Here is a 27,749-nt window from a genome sequence, read left to right as displayed (position 1 = left end):
CTACTTTGAGTGTATGGATTTCTTTAATTTTCTTTAGTGATCTATGAAAGACTCCTTTCATAATCATAATAACCCTTTTTGAAGTATGAAAGTATGTTTTTTTTCCATACCTGGGCTTCCCTAGATCACACCATATCTAAGCAAACTGTTCATATATGCATAATAGGCATATTATGATTATTTAATGCCAAAAAATTGCTGAAACATAACAACTTTTACTTCGTTTTTTATTTTAAAAAATTCTTGATGTTTTCACACCTCAAGTTTTCATCCACCCATAGGCCCTATTCCCAGTAGATTTTTATATGGTGCTTGGTAATTGCATAATTCCCTAACTTAACTCTCTTGCTGTTTCTGCCTTGTATATTACTGAAATTCTCTTTTCTATCCATATATAACTCATGAACTTCTTCTCTTGGCTTGTTTCCGTTATTAGCAACCTGTATTCAACTTACAAGGAAAGGCACCAAAAAGTAATATTGAACTATATACACTAGAAACATTAAGAAGTACAACCAGTAACGTTATAATATGATAGTTATTATTTATTAAATCAGAACCTGCCTTATAAATGTGAGAGAAAATGGTAGGCTTGACATCCAGTCTACATCATCCAATACAGTCAAACATTATCTTGCAGTATTCTCAAATACTTGGACTTCATCTGCTTTAGTAAATAACTTTAAGCATCTTAATAAAATACCAGTTAGTAAATTCAAATCTACATCCAATAAACAAATAAAAATTAAGACATTTTACGTTGTTCAAGGATTTCAGAAATAAATTATATGCAATCTGACTTACAATACATGTAGCAATATAGAATGACTGATGGGCATAAAACTCAGTGTTATTAATGTAATATTCATATGGAACGTAAGATGACCTTTTGTTTTATACTTATGCTTCAATAATAATTATTTTATTTTGCTATTGCCTGTTACCAGTAATTTCCCAGAAATATTTGGTTTTTTGGATACCATATTTCCCTTAAATAAAGGATACCATCAAGGAACAATTCCAATGGCATATTTTTATCTGAAATGTTGTTTGGAAAAAACAATCAAGTTAAATAAAAGCATTCTGCACTACTAAGACACAAAATATAACCAAACTACTTATAACTTAAACCCGTTATTTGAGGTCTCAAAAAAAATTCTTTTCTGTTCTGTAAATCTGGTATATTCCACTGTGAAATATTCATTGCAATATTGTCTGTTGTAACCAAACAGTCTGATAGAATTTAAATTTGTTCTGCTTGTCTCTAGTTGAGCACTAATTGCGTGCTGAGTGTACCTGCTGCATTGTTCAGTGCAGTGTTCACACTGAAATTCTCAAACTTACTTCCTGACCTACCATCACTGATTGTGTATGAAATGAAGTCATGAAACCTTCCATAGTTCTGCCTTCTACTGTTGCCTATGAAGAACACAAAATGCAAGGACAGAGATATTTTTTGGAAATACACCTTTTTTAAAATTTGTCTAAACGTTTTTACATTTTCATTGTGTGTGAACATATCACTAACACAGTGCACCAAAGATGAGACTATCATGTAATATAATATATTAACTGTCTTAACATTCTTAAATGGAAGCTAAATGATTTGTTTCAGGTCACACTGATAAAGGACCCTGTATATGAGGATTTCGGCTTCAGTGTGTCAGACGGATTATATGAACGTGGTGTTTATATCAACAGAATGAGAAAGAGAGGCCCAGCAGATTTGTGTGGTGTTTTGAAACCATATGATAGGATACTTCAGGTACAATTTGCTGAATGATATTAAATCAATAAAAATGTTTGTGTTACTAATATAAGTGATATCAGCTGCTGACATAAGAAACAAATATGAGTAATTATGATCAGTAATAGTATGTAGCCCTCCTTTTACCTTCCATATAGGAATCACACAACATGTTAGTGTTTTATGAAATGTCACTTATGGTTTTGTTGTATGATCAACCACAAATCGTAGTCCTTATTGTCAATGTGGAGTTGAGTGATATTTTAGTGACTGTTTATGTCTTACCCACATGTGCCACAATTTTTCAACAGGATTGACATGTAATAAATTGTGGAATGACTAAGTAAGACACAGCTTCATACTGAAATTTTTGTGCATATGACACATGTTGTTAGGTGTATTGCATTTTTAAAAATGACTCTTTTCACTGAAGGAAGTGTCATCTGGTTGGATCTACAGCAAAACTAGATTTGTGTTCCTCTGTATATACATGGGCACTAAGTTACTGATTCTTGGCAGGTAAATATGGTTCACACCATAAAAACACAACTGTGTTCATTTGGTTACCACACACAGCCAGTGCATAGCCTCATGTAAATTATATTGTGACATTATAGCTACAATCAACTCCCAGTACGAAAATAATGTCATCAGCAAAGCACAACACTTAGTACACAAAGCACATTTATTATATACATCAGCATACAGACAGATTAGAACTGAACACCTGGGTGGAGAGTGCTGTTGTTTATACAAACATCAAATATTCTAGAAATGGTAAATACTAAACAACAAATAATTGCTGGTGATCAGGTCTGAAATAGCAACCCATGGCCTGCCAGCCAGTGATGGGAACTCCTGCGTGCAGTACTCCTTACGACATAGCTCACTCTCTTGGAGAAACAATGATGCACTGTTGTAGATGGACTAGTTGGAGCTGACTACAGCATCCTACACCTAGATCTCACCAGTGCTGCACTGTAAGGCAGCATTGGCACTTCCTCATGTTCTACTATGTTATCACTTGCTCTTCACTATGATGTGTTTGAAATGTGTCAGAACTTCAGGATGGTCAATAGCAGGTCTTTCAGTCTCCTAGAACAAGAAGCCTCCACCATTTATCTCAACTTCAGTACTGTAGTAGGGCTTCATATGTAGGACTTGGATGACACAGTTCTCTTTTTTCTTTCTGGTAAATCGTCATAATCCTCAACTTCAGATGTGATATCCAAAAAATTATGAACAATACAATATGGCTCAAAGTAGGGCTTCAGTAACTTTTCCAATAGTCCCATTTTCTGCACTGACATAGAAATTCATACCAAGTCTCCCAATTTGTATCTCACTGGCTGATGCTTTGCATTATAGCACTGTCTGTCCTTCTCCTAGTCATCCAACATCCGTATGCAAGCCAGCTGTCTTCTTTCTTTAATCCTGGTAATGAGGTGCTTCACATAGTCATCCTGAGTATCATCCAGTTGCAATGGGAACAGTGTACCATTTGTCATTTTGGCATCACAATTGTGGAGCCAAAAGAATAGTGTGAAGCCTGCAGTCTCTTGCTTCACTGTGTTACATGTGAGTCTCATGACAAGCAGTGATGTATCCCAGTTTCAGTGTTCTAATTCAAGGTACAATGAGAGCATATACGCCAACATCTTATTAAGGGGTTCTGTGAGCCCATTCGTCTGTGGATAGTAAGCAGTTGTCACCCTTCATGTGATGTCACGTAGTGAAATTACCTGTGATAGTAGTATCAACTGGAAAACTTTTCCACAATCAGAGATCATCATACAGTGTGCTCCATGCTTCAGAATGACATATGGTACAAGTAACCTTCCAGCTTCCAGAGCTTTGGTAGCCAGCACAGCTTTGGCAACAGCATAGTGAGTGTGGTAGTAAGTGCAGACTATTATCCATCAATTCCCATTTGTTAATTTCAGGAACATCCCCAAGAGACTGATTCCAGTTTGGTGGAATGGTGCTGCTGCAGGCAGAATTGATGCCTGATGCCTCAAGAGGTAATTTTGGCACATGTTTCCATCACTGGCAGTACTTATGGTGGCTCACATAGTGTCTAACAGGTCAGTAGAGACCTAGCCAGTGATATTTGTTTGTGATTCGTCTAGAGTCTTCATGAATCCCAGGTGACTAGACATTGGTGTGTAATGGTGAGACTTCAGAATAGCTCGTTGAAAATGAGCTGGGATGACAAGCAGCTATTCCCACCATAATGGATTATAGTTCCTCTTGTACAATGTTGTGTTCATTAATTGTAATTCTCATTCTGTTAGTTCCTCCTTCAAGGGTTCTTTGGTTTTTAGCAATGCTGGACTTTGCCTCTCTTTAGCAGCAATGTCATTTAATGAAGTGATGATTGAGATTTCATCTACACTACTATGTTCCACCAAAGGATTCTTTGAAAAGCAGTCAGTGTCCTTCTGTTTGTGTCCATACTAGTATACCACTGTGATGTCATACTGCTGAAACCTCAGTGCCCATCTCACCAGTCAACCCAATGGATCCTCTAGGCTACTCAGCCATCATAGATAACGGTGATCCATGGTTTTACAAATACATACTGCTGCAACTTGTTGATAGCCCAAACAACTGGAAGGCGTCTTTCTTAGTTGTTGAGTAGTTCATCTCACATTTCAGCCTCTCAATTGAAAACTGGATCTTATCTCATTGATGATGGTGGGATAACATCTTCAATGGCAAAACACCAGCAGGAACAACCTTTGTAATGTGTGCTTGTTGGAATAACTCCATGAATCTGAAGCTCTAATGTTCCACAGTCTATGACTCCTTGATGTCTACAAAAAGTCCCATCCAAGAATAATATTCTGTTAAAATGACTTATTTAAAAGACTGTGTTCTGTCATTGATAGTTATTCCTGACATACATTTTCTTGTTGTATGGACACATTTTCAATTTGAGTTTCAGCACAGTGGGTTTTATGTCACAGAACATAGTATTCTGTGGGTGGAATCACCCAATAGAATATCCAGGATGGAAAATGACATTATTATGAAAAGGTGTGTGTGTGTGTGTGTGTGTGTGTGTGTGTGTGTGTGTGACTCACCATTTCCACCATATGGTGAGTAGCAGTCTCACCTTCTCATAATATCGTAATTATTCCATAGCTGGTGCTGAAAAGCATTTGACATAATTGGAATGGAAGGCCCTGAGTTTACCACCTGAACATGGTGGCTGCTGAGGATGACATCAATGAGGTTTCCTGATATCTTTGTGGTTGTTGCTCATGGAGAATTCCCATCTGTTGTGGCCGTACTTCCATGTTGGTCTCCTCACTTAGTTTCCCTGATTGTGATAGCTAGGCAAGTGGCTGGTACATCTGTATGGGGATGGGAACAGCTAAAGCACATTGGGGAGTGACCTTTTCCAGGATTCAGTGATGGGCTTTGTCCCATAGGTCAACTACAATCATCTGCAGTTGTCTGGAATCAATAAGACTGTTGTGTTGATTGATATCATGCAGTGTAATAGTCATTGCACACTCATCTCCTTCCTTTGCAGCAGTGTATGTGTTCAGGGTATCCATAGTGAAAACATATTGGCATGATGACCTCTAAATGTCTGTCCTTTTGTGGGACATTATATCTGGTGGAGCAGTTAATTGTAGCTTCATTGATAGGGTTTCTTTTCATGGCTGAGATCAACATTCATGGCTAATAGGTTTTGCTTATTTGGTATGACACTTGATGCTCCTATAAACTGCTGTATCTCTTCTATTACTAGCTGGTGTTTGAGAGAGGTGAGGTCATGGTGTTCTTCCAGAGCTGCCATTGGGACAATATTCAGGAGCCAGTCATGTTTCTTTTAGCGAGCTCTTTCCAATTGCATTTTCTTTATACTTGATGAATGCTTCGGTTTTTATGACATCATTTATCAAAAGAACTTTTACATGTCTTCTGTAACTCATTTCATAGTGTGTGTGATTTTGTCAGCTTCTGTCATGTTTGAATTCGCAATGTGACATAGGACCAAAACATTCAGTATGAGTGACAGTGTTATTTCCCCATGTCATGTTCTTCAATTGTTCTGCTAAACGGACTTGCTGACGATTGTCACCAAATGTGTTCTTCAGTTTGACTTAGAATGTATCCTAGCTATTGAGCTTCTCTTTGTTGATCTCAGACCACTGCTGGGCTGTGCCATCCAAGTAAAAGTACACATTTTCAGAACAGGTCACATCATGGATACCTGATGTGTAGCTGAAGTGCTTTCTGTTTCAGAATCTATTGGTTTCCTGAATATATGGACTTTGGAAATGATGTACTGCTTGTATTCTGGTTTTTGTTGCAAGCGCCAGTGTTTACATTGCCTGATGAAGCCATGGTGATGAAGGTGTTTTGAGTATACCCAGCATATCCATCAAACAATGTCATGTTGTAACCACTGTCAAGTCCAAATCCAAAAACACGTTGTCAATGAAGTACAACAATTAGCACTGAAAGCATGTTTATTATGAATTACAATGTACAGACAGGTCAGAACTGCACTCCTGGATGGAGAGTTCTGCTATTTATACAAACATTGGGTGTTCCAGGAATTGATATGAAACACACTCATACCCATTAATGGAGGTGACTGAAAACTATAATTTGCCAGACCAACAGACTTTTTCTAATCCTTATTACAAGTGACTCACTTTCTTTTGTGAGGTGCATATTATGCATTAGGGGTTAACAGGAATAACATAATGCACAAATTTACAGCATATATTCTTCACAGACACGTTATCAGATTGATCACTGTTGTATTAAACGTTTAGATTCTCATAGACCCAGACACATGCAAGCAGCATTACATTGTCCTGGCGCAGATGCTGTTGTTGCTATGTTACATGCTATATGATCCATAGTGAGGAGATCATTAGTGATGTAAATTTGTCACAAAACGTGAACATACATAATTAATATTTACAACAAAAAAGGAGAGATGCTAATACCCTTTCCACAGGTTCTGAATCCAATGGTCTTTAAGGATGTGGAATACATAAAATAATCTTAAATTTATTTCCATTCAAGTGGTAATGGCAAACTTGTCACAAGACACACAGTTTTACAATACTATGTGGAACCTATGGTTATCATTAGGTTATTGTGCCATACATCATCAAATAGAAAGTTGTATGTAATAATTATTTACATTAAATACATTACATCACCAAAGATATGCAGAAATCAGATTTTATTAAAAACTTAAACATGCACTATTAACATTCCACAACAGTTGTGGAACCTTAATACAGTGTGTTTCTGTTTTTAATATGTCAGTATTCCTGTACAGATGGAATATTCCAATAATGTTCCTCATATTGCATGTAACACTCTTGTTACATGATATTACTGATGATTTACACTTCAGTGTTTTCTACTAACAGATTTATGGAAGGAGTTGAGAACAAATAAGTTTTCAGGCTCCACTTACATTGAATGTTTTTATTAGTTTAACTTTTTTATGGCTGCTGGTAAGTTACTACAATTGTGTTACTTAATAATAGATGCCTTTCTGGACTACAGTACCTGAATTTAAACATTTATGGACATAATTCTTATTTCTATTATTGATTCATTGTTCTGAGCTGTTGGTTTTGAAAGGAGATATATCACTTATGAGAAATATACATATGTGGAGAATCAGTAGTTAATAACCCCATTTCATTTACTAGAAATCTGCAGGATGTTCTTGAGTTCATACCACAAATAATTCATATTACATGCCTTTCAATTCCAAAAACTTTAGCTTGGCTTAATGGGTTACTTCAAAAATGATGCTATTATATGGAATGGTAGAAAGCCAAGTATGTAACCTTCTTTATTTTAAAATTGCTTATGTCTGGCAGTGTTCATATGGTAAATGCAGATTTGTTTAGGAACTTCAGCAGTTCTCCAAACTGAATTTTTTATCAATTAGTAATCGCAAGATGTTAACATTGTCAACCACTTCCATCATATTTTATACATATACTGAGAGGAAACTTAATATGTTCTGAGTAGTATATAACGTCTCTTCCCAAAGTTTAGTGACAAAATAGGGACTAGAAATCATTTATTCCATGGAAATTTTATTAATCAATTTTGGTAAAATTATGCTTGATTTGATATTTATGGAAACATTTGTATCATCTGAAAACAAAACAAATTTGGCATCTGGTAATGTTAATGAAAGGTCATTAATATACACAAGAAAACATATGGACTCTGAGATGAAACATCATTTGATATCACATGACATTAGTTTTGATATAGTGAAAACTGATAGTTTAATACAAAATGCTTTCCTGTTGACAGCCTCTGTTTCCCGTCAAAAATATACTATCTAAACTATTTTGCAGCGTTTCTTCTTACACCATAATATTCTAATTACTTAAAAGGATATAGTGATTTACACATAAATGCCTTACACAAATCACAAAAAATACAAGTAGCCTTTAATTTATGATCTAATTAATTAAATATGATACATTTTTGCTGCATATGTAAATAACCTTCACAATATTGGAACCCTGTAGACATCCAGACTGTAACTTTGACAAAACATTATTTGTCATCAGACATTTAAAAATCATCCTTGTATATTATCATTTCTAGAATTTAGAGAATATTAGTAAAAGTAAAACTAAATGGAAGTTTGTTGGCATTTCTTCACCTCTTTTCTTATATAGAGGATTAACTTTAACATGTTTCAGCTAATGGAGAAATGTTCCAGTGACAAATGACTGACTAAATACTCTTTAATTAAATTTGCTGATATGTCATCACAACTAGTAAAACTTTTATTTTATTTATCATATATGACATGAGGATTCTATATGTCATTCCAGTTTGTGTCTTTGAGGAGTTCCCTAAAATCAATTTTTGGCTTGCTGACTACCATCCTGAACTCAGATGTAGTAGATTTTGTATGCTAGTCAGTAGTAACATTTAGCATAGGGAACTGCATGTCATGGTCTGAGAGGCCATTAACTGTTGGTTTTGTAATATAATTATGTTCACTAGAACTTTCTATAAGATATTACCAAAACCTGTTTTCGATCAGTTGTCTACCATAGTAGGGAAGTTTACAGTTGAAATTAAGTTCATCATTGGAACTAAGTTCATCAATGCAGGTAAGTAATTCATCAATTTTATCCCACAGTCCCTGGATATTAACCACACAGAAAATAAAGAGAATTTTATGTTATTCATGTATCAATTGAAATAATACTCATGAACTTCACAGTATATTGGACACCACAGTATATGATAATAACAACATATAACAAGTTAATGGGCAAAAACATATTTAATATGAAGCCAGAGATTCTAAAACCAAGACTACAGCAGATACTGCAGGAGAAATGTTACTATACAGTACTGGAGGATAAATGATAATTTGATCAAGGGGTAATAAAGTATAACAAAATTATTATGATTGTGAAATCTTGCTACAATTTTGACATGTCTCCTGTACCAGGATCAAATGATTTAGATTATATATGTTATGCAGCTAGTAAACTACAATTTATAATAATAGTAGCTCAAATTTCACACCAATTGTGATACAACTGGATGAAAATATATTTGTGGTAATTGCTGAGAACTTTTAAATAAAAGCTATTTGTACTGATGAAGTTTGCTAGAATTATGCAGTTTAGTTTCTTTCTGAAACTGAATGTTTGTTTAAATTCTAACCTCACTTAAAATTTGGTTTCCTTCTGTTCTCCCATCCCTAAAACTGGTGCTGCTCTGTCACAAGTAACCAATGGTATTTTACCACTCAATAGAATGCCTTCCCCATGCTCTTAGGTTTTCTGCTGTCAGTCCACTCAGTTTATCCTTTCCTACTCTGTTGATAGAAATGCTATTTCCAGCATAATTCCATCTACTGGTAAAATCAACAGGAACCACACCAATGTGAGACACTTAATTCAACATAAGCAACTGTTCCAAAACTAAGTTAACTCCACTGATAGAAGAGCTCAAATGGCATCTTAGAACAGATACAAATTGATCACTAGTATGTAAAGATATTGATGCTGTTTTGGTTAACACTTTACATTGTACTCAGGTTCTCTGTCAATACTATTGCCTTGCCCACCAACTGTAACTATGATATCCTCTTTAGTGAAATCCTTAAAAACGGATTCTAAATTCTCTGTCATCCTGCCGAGACAAGTACTAGGGTTAGAAAAAATGTGACTCGATATTCTGATCCTATTTCTGATTGTCCTGCAACAGTTGGCCCATGTATCTAGCATGAGAACTAGCTAGCAAAATTTCCTGCATCTTTACTGACTTTCCCACATTCTTCATTTTTAGTTGCTTCATGAAAGTTTGTTGTGTCCTGTCTACACCTATATCTTCTTGAGGAACATCCATTCTTAGCTGAAGAAACAGCTCAAACTTATTTTCACATTTACCACAAAGCTGTCAGAAGCCTGTCACCACTGCACACCTCTGATTACTCTTCTCCAGCATTTACCTGTCTAGATCTTTCTAGTCTCACTTAATTCAGGCTAAAAGGCAGCAGTTTTCTCTTTCTGTTTCATCAACATATTATCTTATTGCATATTCTGCATCCACTGAAGAACCCCATTTACTTCTCAAATACATACGTCACTACAGTTGACCTAAGGGGAAAGAAGCTACAGCATCTATCACATAATACCCCAGAATAAAACATTCTGTGGCAAGACAACCCCATTTTACTCATGGTGAATAATTATTCAGCAAGAACAACAAATTAAATTATCAAGAAATAGGGAAACACATTTACAAAAATTTTGTCATTACACTGCTACATGTACACAAACTTCCTTTCTTTCTTGTGCCCTTTATCCAGCTAATGCTGGGTTGTGACTGGTATGGTACTTCTTCACTTTCATGGAGAACCAACCATACGAATATGTAGGTTACTATTTCTTTATTGCTTATTTAGCTTGACCAGATTAGGGCCATAAGGTCCTCTTGTACATCTGACTGGGAACAATACATACCAAAAAATCACAAAACATTCACAGCAATAATAATAATAATAATAATAATAATAATAATAATAATAACATTAATAAAACAGTGAAGCACCAAAGAAACTGGTATAGGCATATGTATTCAAATACAGAGAAATGTAAACAGGCAGAATATGACGCTGTGGTCAGCATTGTCAATGTAAGACAACAACGGTCTAACACAGTTGTTAGATCAGTTACTGCTGCTACAATGGCAGGTTATCAAGATTTAAATGAGTTTGAATGTGATGTTATAGTCAGTTTACAAGGAATAGGATGCACCATTTCCAAGGTAACAATGAAGTAGGGATTTTCCCATATGACCATTTCATAAGCATACCACGAATACCAGGAATCTGGTAAAACATCAAATCTCTGACATTCCTGTGGCCAGAAAAAGATCCTGCAAGAACGTGACCAAATATGACAGAAGAGAATCATTCAGTGCGACAGAAGTGCAATCTTTCTGCAAGTTGCTGCAGATTTCAATGCTGGGCAATCAACGAGTGTCAGCATGTGAACCATTGAAGGAAACATTATCAATATGGGCTTTTGAAGTCGAAGGCCCAGTCATCTACTATTGATGATTGCAGGTCACAAAGCATTACACCTCACCTGGGCCCATCAACATGGATACTGGACTGTTGATGACTGGAAACATATTGCCTGGTCAGACGAATCTTGTTTCAAATTGTATCAAGCGGATGGACACGTACAGGTACGGAGACAACCTCATGTATCCCTGGACCCTGCATGTCAGCGGAGGACTTTTCAAGCTGGAGGAGGCTCTGTAATTGCGTTGGGCATATGCAGCTGCAGGACCCCTGATATGTCTAGATACAACTCTGACAGGTGACATGTACATAAGCATCCTGTCTGATCAGCTGCATCCATTCATGTCCATTGTGCATTCCGACAGACTTGGAAAATTCCAGCAGGACAACAGGACACCCCACATATCCAGAATTGCTACAGAGTGTCTCCAGGAACACTATTCTGACTTTAAACATTTCCCACTGGCTACCAAACTCCCCAGACATGGACATTATTGAGTATATCTGGGATGGCTTGCAGCGTGCTGTTCAGCAGAGATCTCCACCCCATCATACTCTTATGAGCTTACGAAAAGCCCTGCAGGATTCATGGTGTCAATTCCTCCAGCATTACTTCAGACATTAGTCCAGTCCATTTCATGACACATTGTGGCACTTCTGCATGCTCACGGTGTCCCTACATGATATTAGACAGGTTACTAGTTTCTTTCGCTTTTCAGTGTAATTTACATTAATAATCATAACAATAATTGCCAATAACAATAATAATAATAATGACAATAGTACTTGAGACTAATAACAATAAAGATAATAAGAGCAAAGGGCTTGAAGAATGATTTAGATTAGTTTAGCACATTTGAATACATGTTTAGTATTATATAAGTGGAAGAGGTAAAGAAAGATGAGAAGATTAAAATGACAGTGGCAGTGGCTGTTAGAAAGCACAGAATTTAAATAAAGGACTCTGCCAACATGGTGGAGGGAAAAGTTGTGGGGAGGAGGAGACTCATGAGAGTGAGCTGCAGACATGTATATGAGAGCGCGGTTATTGTGGTAAAACATGGGCAATGAACTGTCTTTTAAAGTTTGGAAGGATTTTAATTGCTCTGATTTTTTTTAGGAATATTGTTCCAAAGTTTAGGTCCTGATACAGAAAATGATTTAGAGAACATGACATAGTTATGTGATAGTACAGATAGGATTTTACTTTGTTGAGAATTAGTATTTCTGCTATGCTGTTCAGAAAAACAGTGTCAGTAGTAATGTATCCAATGTAAAATTCCTCTGTTTTAAATACTTGAATATGGCATAAGGCCAAAACTGTACAACCTTACATGAAATAAAGAGAATGTCAGCTGAAGGCATCACAAAATCTTTCAAAAATTCATTGCAGTTGCATACTACTCTATTGCATTGAAAAAATGTAGTGTTAGAGCTGAAGTTAAATAAGAGTGAGTGCCATGATTGAGAAGAAAATAGAACAGATACAGAGTATGACATTCTCTATGCTTATTGGCAAACAGCCATGATAATTATTCACAGGCAGAAGTGACATGATCAAAATAGCATACATTACAGATGTGTCGAACACAAGCATTCATCCCCAGTTCTAGCCTGCATTAGCTTTCATATTAAAGTCTTCTGAGAATACCATTACCATAGTCAAGTATAGAGAGTATTTGTGAGTCTATGAGCTTCCTCTTAAGCTTGAAAGGAAACACTTTCCTATATTTCTGTAGTGAATGAAATGATACTGACACCTTCTCACAGACTGCAGTTACACTACATGATCAAAAGTATCTGGACACCCCCTAAAACGTGCATTTTTCATATTAGGTGCACTGTGCTGACACCTATTGCCAGGTACTCCATATCAGTGACCTCATTAGTTATGAGACATCGTGAGAGAGCAGAATGGGGCACTCCATGGAACTCACGGACATCGAACGCGCTCAGGTGATTGGGTGCCACTTGTGTCATGCATCTGTACATGAGATTTCCACACTCCTAAACATTCCTAGGTCCACTGTTTCCAATGTGATAGTGAACTGGAAACAGTAAGGGACATGTACAGCACAAAAGCATACAAGCCGAATTCACCTGTTGACTGACAGAGACCGCCGACAGTTGAAGAGGGTCATAATGTATAATAGGCAGACATGTATCTAGACTGTCACACAGGAATTCCAAACTGCTTCAGGATCCACTGCAAGTACGATGACTGTTAGGTGGAAGGTGAGAAAACATGGATTTCATGGTCGAGCGGCTGCTCGTATGCCACACATCATGCGGGTAAATGCCAAACTATGCCTCGGTTGATGTAAGAAGTGTAAACATTGGACAAATGAACAGTTGAAAAATGTTGTGTGGAAAGATGAACCATGGTACACAATGTGGCAATCCAATAGCAGGGTGCGGGTATGGGGAATGCCCGGTGACTGTCATCTGCCAGCATGTGTAGTGCAAAGAGTAAAATTCGAAGGCGGTGATGTTATGGAGTGGTCATGTTTTTCATGGAGGGGGCTTGCACCCCTTGTTGTTTTATGTGGCACTATCACAGTACAGGCCTACATTAATGTTTTAAGCACCTTCTTGCAGCCCAATGTTGAATAGAAATTTGGGGATGGTGAGTGCATCTTTCAGCATGACTGAGCACCTGTTCATAATGCATGGTCCATGGCAGAGTGGTTACATGAGAATAAAATCCCTCTAATGGACAGGTCCGCACAGATTCCTGACCTGAATCCTATAGAACACCTTTGGGGTGTTTTGGAACGCTGACTTCGCACCAGGCCTCACTGACTGATATCAATACCTCTCCTCAGTGCAGCACTCCATGAAGAATGGGCTGCCATTCCCCAAGAAACCTTCCAGCACCTAATTGAACATATGCCTGTGAGTGGAAGCTATCATCAAGGCTTAGGGTGGACCTACACCATATTGAATTCCAGCATTACCAATGGAGGGCACCTTGAACTTCTTAGTCATTTTCAGCCATGTGTCCAGATACTTTTGATCACATAGTGTAGGTTTTTAGTCCAGTCTACATTATTGTCTAGAATTAAGTACAATTTCTTTGCAGAAAAAGAAGAGGTTACTTCTGTGCCATTTAGGATTAAGGGTGGAAGAGATTCTCTGAACTGTGTGATAATAAGTCTTTTGTGAGTGTCTAAGATTTCTGGCAATTTATATGGGTTAAGTTTCAAACATATACTTTGTGCCCACTCAGATAAGGCAAGTAGACCAGCATGTACATGCTGGATGGCTGTGCACAAATGTTTTGGACTTGCACATGGGTATAACTGAAGGCTGCCAGCATATAAGTGATATTTACAATATGTGAGAATAGTCAACAAATCATTAACATATAATGGGAAAAGTGATGAGCACAATAATAATCTTTGTGGGACCCCTGGTACTACATCTGTCCATTGCAACCTTTTAGTTTCAATTGTTACACACTGCTGACAGGATGTCAGGTATGAGTGGAATCATTGTACAGCACTAGAAGAAAAAATTTGATTTGTGAGTTTAGCAAGCAGAATGTGGAAACGATCGGTGTCAAATCCAAAAAGCACATAATATTCACCTGGAGTTTGTCCATAGCTTGTTTTGGTTTATCATTCACTTGTATAAGACCAGTCATCGTGCTGTGATTTTGCCAGAAACCCAACTGGAATTCATATAAAACATTAACTGATGTTAAATAATTGGTAAGCTGTTCATGGACTATGTATTCTAAAGCCTTGAATAATGCTAGTAGAATGCAAATGGGCCTGTGGTCAGAAGGTCATGTGGTGTATTCCTTCGTGGGTAATGGCTTTATGAATTCCTGCTTCCAGGATACTGGGAGGTTGCTGGAAGTCACAGAATAATTGAAAATGTCCATTATTTTGGACAGTAGAGGATCAACAAGAATACTGATCATTTCCACTGTTATGGTATCATTTCCTCTAGCTGGCAGACAAATACACACAATGAACATCCAGTCTATGTCAGGACTTATTGGGTGCAGAAAGAAATCTCATTCATAGCAACCACTGATAGTTGAAGGGAATCTATGATTTGTGACCTTATGCATTTGTAAAGTAAACATTTTCCATGGCAAAACAATCATTTAGATCCTCAAAAGGAAACAGTGGTTCAGTTGTAGATTTAGATTTGCCTCTTTGTAGACCTCAGTGATTTTTTCACAAGATGGTGGGTCTGTGAAAATCTTCAGTTTGCGAGTTAGTATACCTTAGTTTTGTATCCTTCACAGACTGACTAGCTCAGTTAAGTAATTGCTTCTAGGTGTAATGGTTATCAGAGGTTGGGTGCCATTTGTGTGGCCTGTGTGCTGCATCACTGACACTCATAAAGTGTCTGCGTGCTCTGTATGCCATGGTGCAGGCTTTCTTCTTACTATTACTGTTTGAAGAAAAGCGTGTTTATCATATAAATTATTAAAGCTCTCAGTGAACATATCGTAGGCATCGGGTGTAAGTTCTGATATATTCATACACTTAAAATCTGTAAAAGTTGCCACTTGCAGTTTTTTCTTTGGGCATTGTATTGAAACTGTCATGAATATTACATCATGAGCAGACAAGCCAGAAGTAGATATTCAATCTGTGTGAACTCTATTTGGAGATTCAGTTTCAAAAATATCGATAAACATATGAGATTCAGCTGTATGAGTGGACCCAAGTCGAATCAGTATAAAGTGTGAGCAAAAGGATTATTGGTTAAAAAATTGATGTTCATATATCTGGCTACAATTATGTGTTCATATGAAGATTCGAGACATGAAAGTGCATTATAATGGGATTGTGACTCTCCCAAAGGCTTTTAAAGTTACTGGCAGGCCCCAGATTTTTCAGTAGACTTTCAAAAGCTACCCATTCCATTCCCTACAGTATATTTAAAATTGTTTTTGAAGAGTGGTCAAAGAAGAAAGCATACTACTCCATAAAAAGAGTATGAGGGCTCACTTAAATGACATAAAGTTCTGACTAATTACTGCTATACTAAGTTGGGACAAATGGTTAGTCAAAAGTTTCCTACACATATAATCTTCAGATTATATGTAACAATGTGTCACTGATGTAAATATCATGAAATTTTATGTACCTCATGTCTCTTGGCTTTATATGTAAATGTTTACACCAAAACCATGTAACATGTTTGAAGGTGAATAAACTCATTGTTAACACTCTGTTACACAGGCAAAGCACATATGGGTTTCATATGAGTTGATTACCCTGTTCTTCTTGCTGCAGTATCTTTCTCCATTCTCAGATGTAATTTTGTAAAGAACAGTGGAAAAGTTCATGACCAGTCTTGACCTCAAATGCTTCTGAGATGTAATTCATGAATTTTAATTTTGACAGAGTGATTGTGAAAGTCAGTTGTATCAGTTTTCTTGACATATCATCCACTCCAAATTCTTCCTCTGTTATTACTCTAAACTTTTTACCATACAGATAACATTTCAGATGTGTGATTCAATATATAACCAGTGGCTTACAGAGTCCGGCTCAGCCAGCCTTGTGCACAGTCTGATGTTTACTTCAGCCGATGTGACTAGGACTAGTAAGGGCAGCCGCTCTGTGCCAAGTGTTTTTCCTCTGTCAAATATTTGACAGAGCAATATTTGCAGTTAGACCACAGAAGTGATGAGTAGTGTTATTTTTCATGTGTTACATTGTGCAGTTGATTTATGCTTTCAGTTGTGACGTTTTCCTTGTTATGACATGGAAGCTCTGCTTCAAACATTGGTGCAACAGCAGACAGAACTTCTTACTGTCCTGCACCAGGCTCTGCTGATGTTTCTCTCTCCCTGTTCACCTTCAGCTTTGTTTCCTCCTCCACTGCCATCACTGGATGAGGCAGTGGAAGATTGGAAAGCATACAAATGCTACCTATGGCAACATTTCTACATGATAGATACAGATATATGTCATACACTGTTTTTGTCCTTGATTTCTCCTCTCTATTGTGGCAGTTTGCCCATTACAGGAACCTTCTTTGTTGTCTTTTGGCAGTTTATGCTCATTGGTCTCTTCCTATTATCACCACCGCACTCAGGTTTTGGCCACACTACCAAAGCAAGAAACAGATCTATCAGTCTTATCATGCCTACAATGGGCCTTCTAATTATAAAACCCTTCACTCAGTGAGGTGTTGTGCATTGTCCAGTTTTACGAGGTCACACATGCCACTGGTTGGCAGATGGAAGCATGGTGCAATTTCACTGCAGTGCAGGGTGGCACAGCTGTGTCCACTGTGTCTGAGGAGGACAATATAGTGGTGGTGCAAGCCAGCAGATCCAGCAGCTTCCATGCAATATGCAAAGAGCATTCCAAATGCCACTCCCTGTCGCTGTTGTGTGTATCATGATAGATCAGTGTGTCCCTGGCATTTGGGCCATCTGTCATAAGTGCCAGAATAAAGGCCACATTGTGGTAGTCTGCCAATCAGTGGCACAGAATGCAGAACCAGAGGACATGGATATGGATATCTGAAAGTGTTATCATCAGGACTGGTTCCTGATCAGGTGTCCAACAAGTCCCCCCCCCCCCTCCCCCCGAGGTCTTGGTTCTCTCATGACAGCTGCACCTGCAGTTGGCCACCAGCATGGCAGTTTCCCTGTTTAATGCCCAAACATATTCAGACCTTGGTTCTCCACTGCTGTCACCACTAAACAGGTGGTTGTGGGGATATGGTAGACAGCAAATCCCCTTGCTTTGCTTGGTCAGTTTACAGCTGATGGTACCTATAGGTCAGTAACTTTGCCTATTACCTTTATTGTTGTTCACAATGCTAGTTGAGAAAACCTTTCCATGTTTGATGCCTTTCAGGCCTTCGGCTTTTCAGTCATGGACTCAATACAGGTGGTATCTACCAATATCCCCTATCAATCACTGGAATTTCTGTGCTCTGAATTCAGGATATTTTTGTGGAAGGCCTATGGTGCACAACAGATTTTAAAGTCCACATAACCTTGAGGCAGTCAGCTTTTCCTAGATTTTTTCATGCTCAGCAGATTACAGTAGCCCTCTGCACCCAAGACAAGGCAGAGTTGGATTGTGGTTCCCATTTCCTGTAGTGAGTGGGCCTCTCCCCTTGTTATCGTGATGAAACTGCAGCTTTGTGGTAATTTTAAGATCACCATGAATTCACAGCCCATGGTTGATACATACCCATTTCCGTGTGTAGAAGAGCTGCTTACATGTGTAGCAGGGGTCAATTCTTCTCCAAGCTTGATATTTCTAAAGCATATGGCAGGCTGTCCAACCCCTGGCATGTCTGGCTGCAGGCATCACTGACCTGCTGCATGACTTCTTGTTGCATAAATTGCAGGCTTTCATAGCAAAAATTGCTTATTACCATCAGTTCATTCTCAGGGCATCTACCATTGTGGACCCTCTCCACCTTCTGTTCCATGAGGGTGCTTTGCTTGTGTGGTCTCCATTTTGTGACCACACCATTTCCATGCTGAAAGCCTGCCTCAGGTCAGAGTTGTGTCTGAATACTTTTGATTCTAGCAAACCATCGGTTTTTGCTACAGGCACCTCGCAGTATGGCATGGGGGCTGTCTTTGCCCATTGTATTGCAGGCGCTCAGAGCAGCCAGTGGCATTTGGATCCAAAGCTCTCAATCCAGTACAGGACCATTACTCTTAGGCAAAGAAGGAAGCTTTTGTTATTGTGTATGCAGTCACATATTCTTATATTGCACTAAATTCCAACTCATTATGGACCATAAGCCATTAGTTTCATTATTCAGTCTGTCTGGTTGGGTCCCTGATAAGGCGGCCCACAAGTTGCAGTGGTGGGCATTGTTCCTCTCCAAATACCACTATGACATCGATTTGTGCCCCACCAGGGCACTAGTCAGCAGGTGGCTCTCAAGGCAGCATTTTCCCCATGGCCTTATGTGTTTCCACTTAGACGTTGTCTCCTGCCATGTGGTAGATGGCTTTCCAGTCACTAGTACCCGGGTCGCCAGGACCACAGTGTTTGATCCTGTCCTCAAGCAGCTTGTCCACCTCATCCTGCAGAGTTGGTCACCTCATGCCCTGGGTTGTGCTTCTAATCTGCTTTGTAATTATTTTGTCTTGGGCCATTGTCTCTTGGCCTTGGACAGGGTCCTCCTCCTCTCCACAGATGATGCAACCCCCAGGGTTGTCATTCCCAGGAGTTTGCAGTGGGAGATCTTACAACCATTGCATAAGGGTCACTGAGATGTTTACCACACCAAACCCTTGGCTGGCAGATACGTGTAATGGCCTGGCATTGAACAGGAGCTGGAGAATTTGTTGGCTGCTGTCCCCAGTGCACTAGTCAGCAGGCGGCTCTCAAGGCACCGTTTTTCCCATGGACCCCAATGACCCAGCCTTGGGAATGCCTCCATATGCATTTTGCAGTTCAGTTTCTTTCTGTGTTTTGGCTGATTGTCATTGACGCATTTTTGCATTTTCCATACATGGTCTGGTGCTCCTCAGCCACAGCCAAGCTTACTAATCAGGCTCTTTCAAAAACTTTTTCTGTGGAAGGTCTCCTAGTTACGCTTGTTTCTGACAATGGACCTCATTTTATTTTCCTGGCACTTTGTGATTTCTGTGTGTGGTCAGACATTTTCCATGTTCACTCAATCTAAGAAGAAGGCTGAGCACATGGATCCCAACAGATGAAGAAATATCTGCAGACTTTCCCACCAAAGAGGTATTCCTGTTTTTTTCTGAAGGCCTACTGGACAACTCCTATTGATTCCAGTAGCCCTGCTGAGCTCCTCCACAGCCACCAGCCATGGATGCTGCTCCACCTCCTCCATCCACCCGCCATCATGTTCCCCTGAACTGCGCTTACCAACAGGGATCATAGTTTTGGTTGGTGCTCCTGCTAGCTACTGGCAACCATCATGTGACAGAACAGCCACCGTGTCCACACTCTGTAAATGGGTACACGGAGGTCTGGAGTCATCAAAATCAGGTCCAAGTCCGGGTGAGCATCCACCCACCCATCCAGGCCATGCCAATGCCTTCACTGATGCCCCAGTCACTAGGTGCCCCCAAACACTGGAATTCCTACCTCAGTTCCACTCTTATCAGTGCTGCCCGATGAACCTTCAACATCATAGATTCCAGCTGCTGCTCCGGTGCCAGTGTACATACCCCTTGCTGGTTCAATATCTCCTGCATGGCCTCAACCTATGGCAGAGTCACTTCCACCTTCCACAATGCTGCTGGAATTCACCATAGATCCCAGCTCAGATTTTCCATTGCTGGTCCTGTCATCTCATGCTCCCACAGGGGAGGTGTTGGGGCACTCTTCTTGCTGTTCACATTTGCCCATATTCCAAAGGCTCCACCAACCAGGAGTTGCTCTTCCTTCATGCTTTCAAGGCCTCCATGGTCATGGGCACCATTTCCCCATTGTGGCCATTCACTCCTGGCCCAGGCAATCAGTGCTGCTCTGCCTCCAAAGGAGAAGGGCTGTAGTGACCCACCTAAATTTCCACAGCTGCAATCTGGGCATGCAGCTGTATGGTGCAATACAGAAGTCCCAGGATGCCAGCACCAGCAGAGGCCTCCTGCTCTCAGATAAGCACACAGCCTTTTCATACTGTACTGGTTGGTCGATGGCTTATAGAGTCAGGCCTGACCATCCTCGAGCACAGTCTGATACTTCAGTCAATGTGACTAGGCCTAGTACAGCAGTCACATTGTGGCAAGTGTTTTTAGTGTACTAAATACTTGAAGTAATAAAGTATTGTGTTCATTATTAAGTTTCTTGTAGTCAGAAAAGTCATAAATATTTAACAAGGCTAAGTTAAAAACATAAATACCAAATTGAGACTGGTTGATGCAATTCATATATGTGTGTGTAACTTCATGAATATTAACAAAGAACATTGGTTCCAACAAAAAATATAACTACACATTATGACTTGTAGTGACTGTCATGTTAATATTTGCACATACTTATTTGCATAAGTGTAACTGGATCAGTACTTTTACACAGAGGTGTTCACATGCTAACTCTTGGGCACTCACCTTGACATAGAGATGTCAATGGACTGATCTGTGTGTAAGGTAACTGTAAAATTAACAAAATCAGATGAAATTTTTATTAACAGCATATATACCTTCTATTCATGGAAAATTCTCTGGTTCATAATTTTTATATTTTGCTTAATTTCTTAATTAACACAGTATTATGGTAACTAAATATGTTTCCCAGCTCAGAACAATTAGGGCAACAAAATCATGACACCAGTTCTTCAAATTAAACATGCTTAAAGGTAAAAATAACTCAAGTCTTTTCTGGTGGATGGAAACTTTAATTACAAATAATTTTTCCATTCTTCTCAGAAAAAGTAAACTGTTTACTTTAAATAGTGAAATTGTAGCTTTCAAATGAGCTGTGTCTTATTGGAAATAAACAATCATTAGCTCATGAGTGCATTGTTTCTGAACATTATAAATTACAGATTTCTCTTAAAAGAAGTTTTTTATGATTAACCAAATCAGCACATTTCAAATGATTTAGTGAACAAATAATTTTAATGAAACGTCACATAGATAAGAATTTTGATATCCTAAGTGGTGGTGGTGGTGGTGGGTAGTGGTTAACGTCCCGTCGACAACGAGGTCATTAGAGACGGAGCGCAAGCTCGGGTTAGGGAAGGATTGGGAAGGAAATCGGCCGTGCCCTTTCAAAGGAACCATCCCGGCATTTGCCTGAAACGATTTAGGGAAATCACGGAAAACCTAAATCAGGATGGCCGGAGACGGGATTGAACCGTCGTCCTCCCGAATGCGAGTCCAGTGTGCTAACCACTGCGCCACCTCGCTCGGTATATCCTAAGTAAATGTGGTATATCTACACCTCTACAAGAGGAAAGAAATGGGTATCTAATGAGTGAAATTATAGTTAATGGAGTTATTCCACATTTCTACACCTACATTATTCAGTTGTGTACATCTCTGTGTAAAATTACTCACCCAATTACATTGACTTTAAAAGATGGTTCAAACATTGATGCAAGTATTCTAGTCAAGCGTCCAAATTCAACCTTAGTAGACACAGCTAGATGATAACTGGGAATGTCTACAATTAGTCCACAGCAAACAATTTAACTACACTCCTGGAAATTGAAATAAGAACACCGTGAATTCATTGTCCCAGGAAGGGGAAACTTTATTGCCACATTCCTGGGGTCAGATACATCACATGATCACACTGACAGAACCACAGGCACATAGACACAGGCAACAGAGCATGCACAATGTCGGCACTAGTACAGTGTATATCCACCTTTCGCAGCAATGCAGGCTGCTATTCTCCCATGGAGACGATCGTAGAGATGCTGGATGTAGTCCTGTGGAATGGCTTGCCATGCCATTTCCACCTGGCGCCTCAGTTGGACCAGCGTTCGTGCTGGACATGCAGACCGCATGAGACGACGCTTCATCCAGTCCCAAACATGCTCAATGGGGGACAGATCCGGAGATCTTGCTGGCCAGGGTAGTTGACTTACACCTTCTAGAGCACGTTGGGTGGCACGGGATACATGCGGACGTGCATTGTCCTGTTGGAACAGCAAGTTCCCTTGCCGGTCTAGGAATGGTAGAACGATGGGTTCGATGACGGTTTGGATGTACCGTGCACTATTCAGTGTCCCCTCGACGATCACCAGAGGTGTACGGGCAGTGTAGGAGATCGCTCCCCACACCATGAAGCCAGGTGTTGGCCCTGTGTGCCTCGGTCGTATGCAGTCCTGATTGTGGCGCTCACCTGCACGGCGCCAAATACGCATACGACCATCATTGGCACCAAGGCAGAAGCGACTCTCATCGCTGAAGACGACACGTCTCCATTTGTCCCACCATTCACGCCTGTCGCGACACCACTGGAGGCGGGCTGCACGATGTTGGGGCGTGAGCGGAAGACGGCCTAACAGTGTGCGGGACCGTAGCCCAACTTCATGGAGATGGTTGAGAATGGTCCTCACCGATACCCCAGGAGCAACAGTGTCCCTAATTTGCTGGGAAGTGGCGGTGCGGTCCCCTATGGCACTGCGTAGGATCCTACGGTCTTGGCGTGCATCCGTGCGTCGCTGAGGTCCGGTCCCAGGTCGACGGGCACGTGCACCTTCCGCCGACCACTGGCGACAACATCGATGTACTGTGGAGAGCTCACGCCCCACGTGTTGATCAATTCGGCGGTACGTCCACCCGGCCTCGCGCATGCCCACTATACGCCCTCATTCAAAGTCCGTCAACTGCACATACGGTTCACATCCCCGCTGTCGCGGCATGCTACCAGTGTTAAAGACTGCGATGGAGCTCCGTATGCCACGGCAAACTGGCTGACACTGACGGCGGCGGTGCACAAATACTGCGCAGCTAGCGCCATTCGACAGCCAACACCGCAGTTCCTGGTGTGGCCGCTGTGCCGTGCGTGTGATCATTGCTTGTACAGCCCTCTCGCAGTGTCCGGAGCAAGTATGGTGGGTCTGACACACCAGTGTCAATGTGTTCTTTTTTCCATTTCCGGGAGTGTATTAATTCACAAAGACATATTATGGAATTTCATACAAGCAAAAGTGATCTACAGGTATCACAAGTAGACAGTAATGTTTAAACATTAAATGAAACACTGAGAGTAGGTCCTCCTTCTTGACAGCATCTAAAGAAGATGATGCATGAATGAATTATTTACATTTTTCATATCTCTTTCTTTGTGTAGTGTACAGATCAGTACTGACTGCCATTTAGATGCTATCTTACCAGACCTTCAAACACCTTAAAGAGTTAACTGTCATGTGTATATGACCTTTGTTCACAATATTTAGATTTCCTGTAACTATCAGGTCTTCTATACCTGCTTTATTACTTTTTAGGCTGCTAACAATCTGTTAATTATTTTGATGTATGTGAATTTGTAGTTTCTGAGATGCTTGGCTTAAGGGTGCATCATAGTTAAGTAATCTATCAAAACACTAAGCCAAATTGGTACAGTTCTTTTTGCTATCTAGACCTAGGTTTTCATTTTCCTCTGTAAAATACATGCTGTGGACCTGACACCATTTCAGGTTGGTCTTGAAAGTCTGGTAAAAAAATCTCACACACAGTTTTATGGAAGTCACCGTCAGTCTGTTTCATATGCTGTTTCACATACAATCATTCAGTTTGCTGAAATGCATTGGTGGTATCCTTTACAGTTTTATGAAATGTGCCAAAGTATCCCTGTTTCATCATAAAGTTCCACTTTTCCCAGGCATTTACTCTGCAAGTGAATGCTTGTTTACATTCATCACTCCACCATCAGTGTTTACATTTCGTAGTGGGTAAGGTTCTAGTACTAGCTACTTCTGGATTGTCAGACGTAACATCAGTTTATTTCTTGGCTACAAGTATCACTTGTTATTGTTATAATTTCGAAATATTGTCATTTATCTTCAGTTTTGACATTTCACACCTGCAGAAATTATTTTTGCTTACCTGAGCCACCTTGATAAGGATGAAATTCACCTTGATCTTAGAGAGGTAGTAGTCAGACTTAAACACCTCTTCGCACTTTTCCTTTTACCTCTCTTATTGATCTTCAGAAGACTACTAGACAGTTAATCATTTTCCTTCCATGTGAACTGAAATCTCACCCTCTCAGATTGAGGGGAGAATGGGACCTCTGCTCACGTCACCACCATACCCACCAACAAATCATCTAGGGTAGTGACATTCATCAGCAGTCCTTGGTTCCCAGTCATCTGAATCTACACCTACATCTACATACATACTCCATGAGCCACCATGTAGAGTATGGTGGAGGGTACCACATACCACTACTTATCACTTCCTCTCCTGTTCCACTTGTAATCAAACTGAGGGAAAGACATTTGTCTATAGGCCTGCTATAAGCCCTCATTTCTCTCATATTATCTTCATGGTCCTCACGTGAAATGTACAGTGGCAGGAGTAGAATCATTCTGCAATCAGCCTCAAATGGTACTTCTCTAGATTTCCTCATGAAAAGAACACCATCTTCTCATCAAAGATTCCCATTTGTATTCACAAAGCATGATTGAACTTACTGATAAGAAATCTGTCGATACTTATACAATTAATGCAACTTTGACTCAAAGAATACTTAATGATTTCAAACTCTGTTGCAGGTAAATAATACACAGACCAATGACTTTGATTGCTGTTTAACTGTACCTCTTATTGCATCAGCAGGAGAAAAACTTGAACTAACAGTTGCTAGAGCTGTCAGCACTCCACAAACAGAGAACAAGGTAAGTGTCTGGAACACCATTGCTCAAACAGTTAAGAATAAAAGAGTCTTAGGCCAATTTAGTGCTTTCCACTAATTTTTTGTTCTAGCTTCAAGTGAGTTAAATGCATGTCACAGAAAGACCCAGTCAGTTTTTAATAACTGTTTTAATGACTATAAAATTTTGTAAACCCTCATCGTCAGTTTTGTAAAGGCCTCATCACTACTGCTGTGGAGGCTGAGTTTGTGAGATCATGAAATGGCTTCTGGTGCAGTACACTGCTAATACAATTTCTCCCTCCCACTATTACATAGCTATGCCCCAGGGCCAGGTAACAGGATAGGAGAACTAAGGTTCTATAGCACTCCAACAGATTAGTAACCAAGTCACACAAATGAGTGAAAAGGTTTACTTATCTTTGTGTCTTGACTAATAAGAAGTCTGCAACACTACTTGTAATATAACACATAAAAGGCCTTCAATGGCTAAGTGCAAATAATCATAGGGAAATTGTACAGTTAATAGCAAATGCAATTTACAGCAATTGTCTATTCAGTTCTATGAACTCACTAAGCGACGTTCTTTGTCTAAGTCAGCCCTGGATGATGATCTATTACCAAGTGGGCGAGAGCTGCTCTTATATCTTCCGAGTAAATTTCTGTCTGCTGTTGACGGGTCATTGGTGGATTGTACTCGGCTGGCAACTGGCCGAGACAAGGTCGATATCTTCACCCTCAGTGCCGCCCGTGGTGCAGATGGAACTCGCGCAAGTGGCGAATCTCTCTGGCACTTGCACCATCTCGTATCTTTGTGCATGGGGTGCTTTTGCCTTGGTTGTGTTGTGTTTGTATAACACGGCATAAAACATGTTCTTAACAGATCTTATGTCTGGTTGTTTTCAAAATATTAGTTCATTTTGCTTTAATGTTTGTTTCAGTTACTTCAGGGAGCCAATTTTTTATGTTGTTCTTACACTGGATGTAATTTGCTGTTACAGGTGCTGCAGTGGGCACAACAAGATGCTGAAGCAATGAAATCCCTTGAGACAATAACCAAAACACTTTGAAGCAGTGCAAAACAATTAAGAACAGTGATTATGAGAAATGTTGTGAATGACCACCAATGATAAAAGCCTAAGAAGAGTTATAAGACATTGTCACCACTATCTATCGCACATGCAGCAGTTATGATAAACTAAAACAGTGAATTAAAGTAATGTGTCAATTGGCTTTACAACAAATGGCATTAATAACTTTCTACATGTTATTCATTCTTGTTGATATAGGAAATGGTTAAAGGACAGGAACCTAATTCAGTGTTGATAAACTAAATGGATAAGTCAAAGCTGGCTTCACAGAAGACAAACACATACTAGTAAAATGTGGATGTTTTAGTTACCAGACTTTCTGCTGTTTCTTAAATCAGTTGATGCAGATAGTTTTGGTTCTTGCCGAGGAACATCCATGACTCTAATCAGCTGAACTGAAGGACAGTCAGTTGAATGTTAATCACAAGCTAAGATTGCAAAATTCACAAATAGTTCCTCCTGACAGTGTATTCTTGATGAAAACGTCTATTGCTCTCATGACAACATTCCACACCAATATAGGCAATAGTAATACATACTCTCTATACAGTTGACATTGTAAGAAGATAATAAAAAATTTTGCTTAATCTTTAGTTTCATTAAATACTTTTCAGTTTAAAATTCTACAATGAATATTACTATAAGTTGTTCATTGTTTCACATGTGCTAAATTTTTGTTACCTCTGGATATCTTACTGACAGCTCCATTGTTTTAAATGCAGTTTTTTTCTTGGATTTGTCAGATTCACAAAAAATATGATAACAATCTTTCATGGAAATTAACCCATCATTAATTTAAATTCTGTTTTAGAGCCCACAAAACTGAAAGGTAAAAAATTTGGTAAACTGCTGTTGCTCTCCACAAATATAAACATAGTAAAATGTGCGCACATTTCTGTTGTGATGTAGGGGTGACTCCCATTTTTAAGTAAATGGACACAGTTGATCCTCTGACCAAAATGGCATAAATGATAAACTTGATGAGATGATTGAACTGTATGTATCAATAAGTAGGGTACTATTCAGAACTGCATTTAATATGAGTCTATGTTCTTATCAAACAAAATTCTTAATTA

At 39.3% G+C, this 27,749-nt stretch overlaps 1 protein-coding gene across 1 annotated transcript in view; it reads left to right on the top strand.

Annotated features, from left to right (window-relative positions):
- Positions 1-27,260, top strand: part of LOC126299089 (glutamate receptor-interacting protein 1) — a 538,481-nt gene extending 511,221 nt beyond the window's left edge. The window contains exons 17-19 of the mRNA XM_049990762.1: positions 1,616-1,765; positions 25,485-25,607; positions 26,584-27,260. Of these exons, the coding sequence (XP_049846719.1) occupies positions 1,616-1,765; positions 25,485-25,607; positions 26,584-26,652 (342 nt within the window). The 3' untranslated portion in view covers positions 26,653-27,260. The remainder of the gene's footprint in view (positions 1-1,615; positions 1,766-25,484; positions 25,608-26,583) is intronic.
- The last annotated feature ends 489 nt before the right edge of the window (positions 27,261-27,749 follow it).

Source organism: Schistocerca gregaria, chromosome X (genome assembly GCF_023897955.1).
Source record: "Schistocerca gregaria isolate iqSchGreg1 chromosome X, iqSchGreg1.2, whole genome shotgun sequence".
NCBI lineage: Eukaryota > Metazoa > Arthropoda > Insecta > Orthoptera > Acrididae > Schistocerca > Schistocerca gregaria.
Note: the sequence above shows the minus strand (reverse complement) of the source record. Positions and strands in the feature narration are given on the sequence as shown.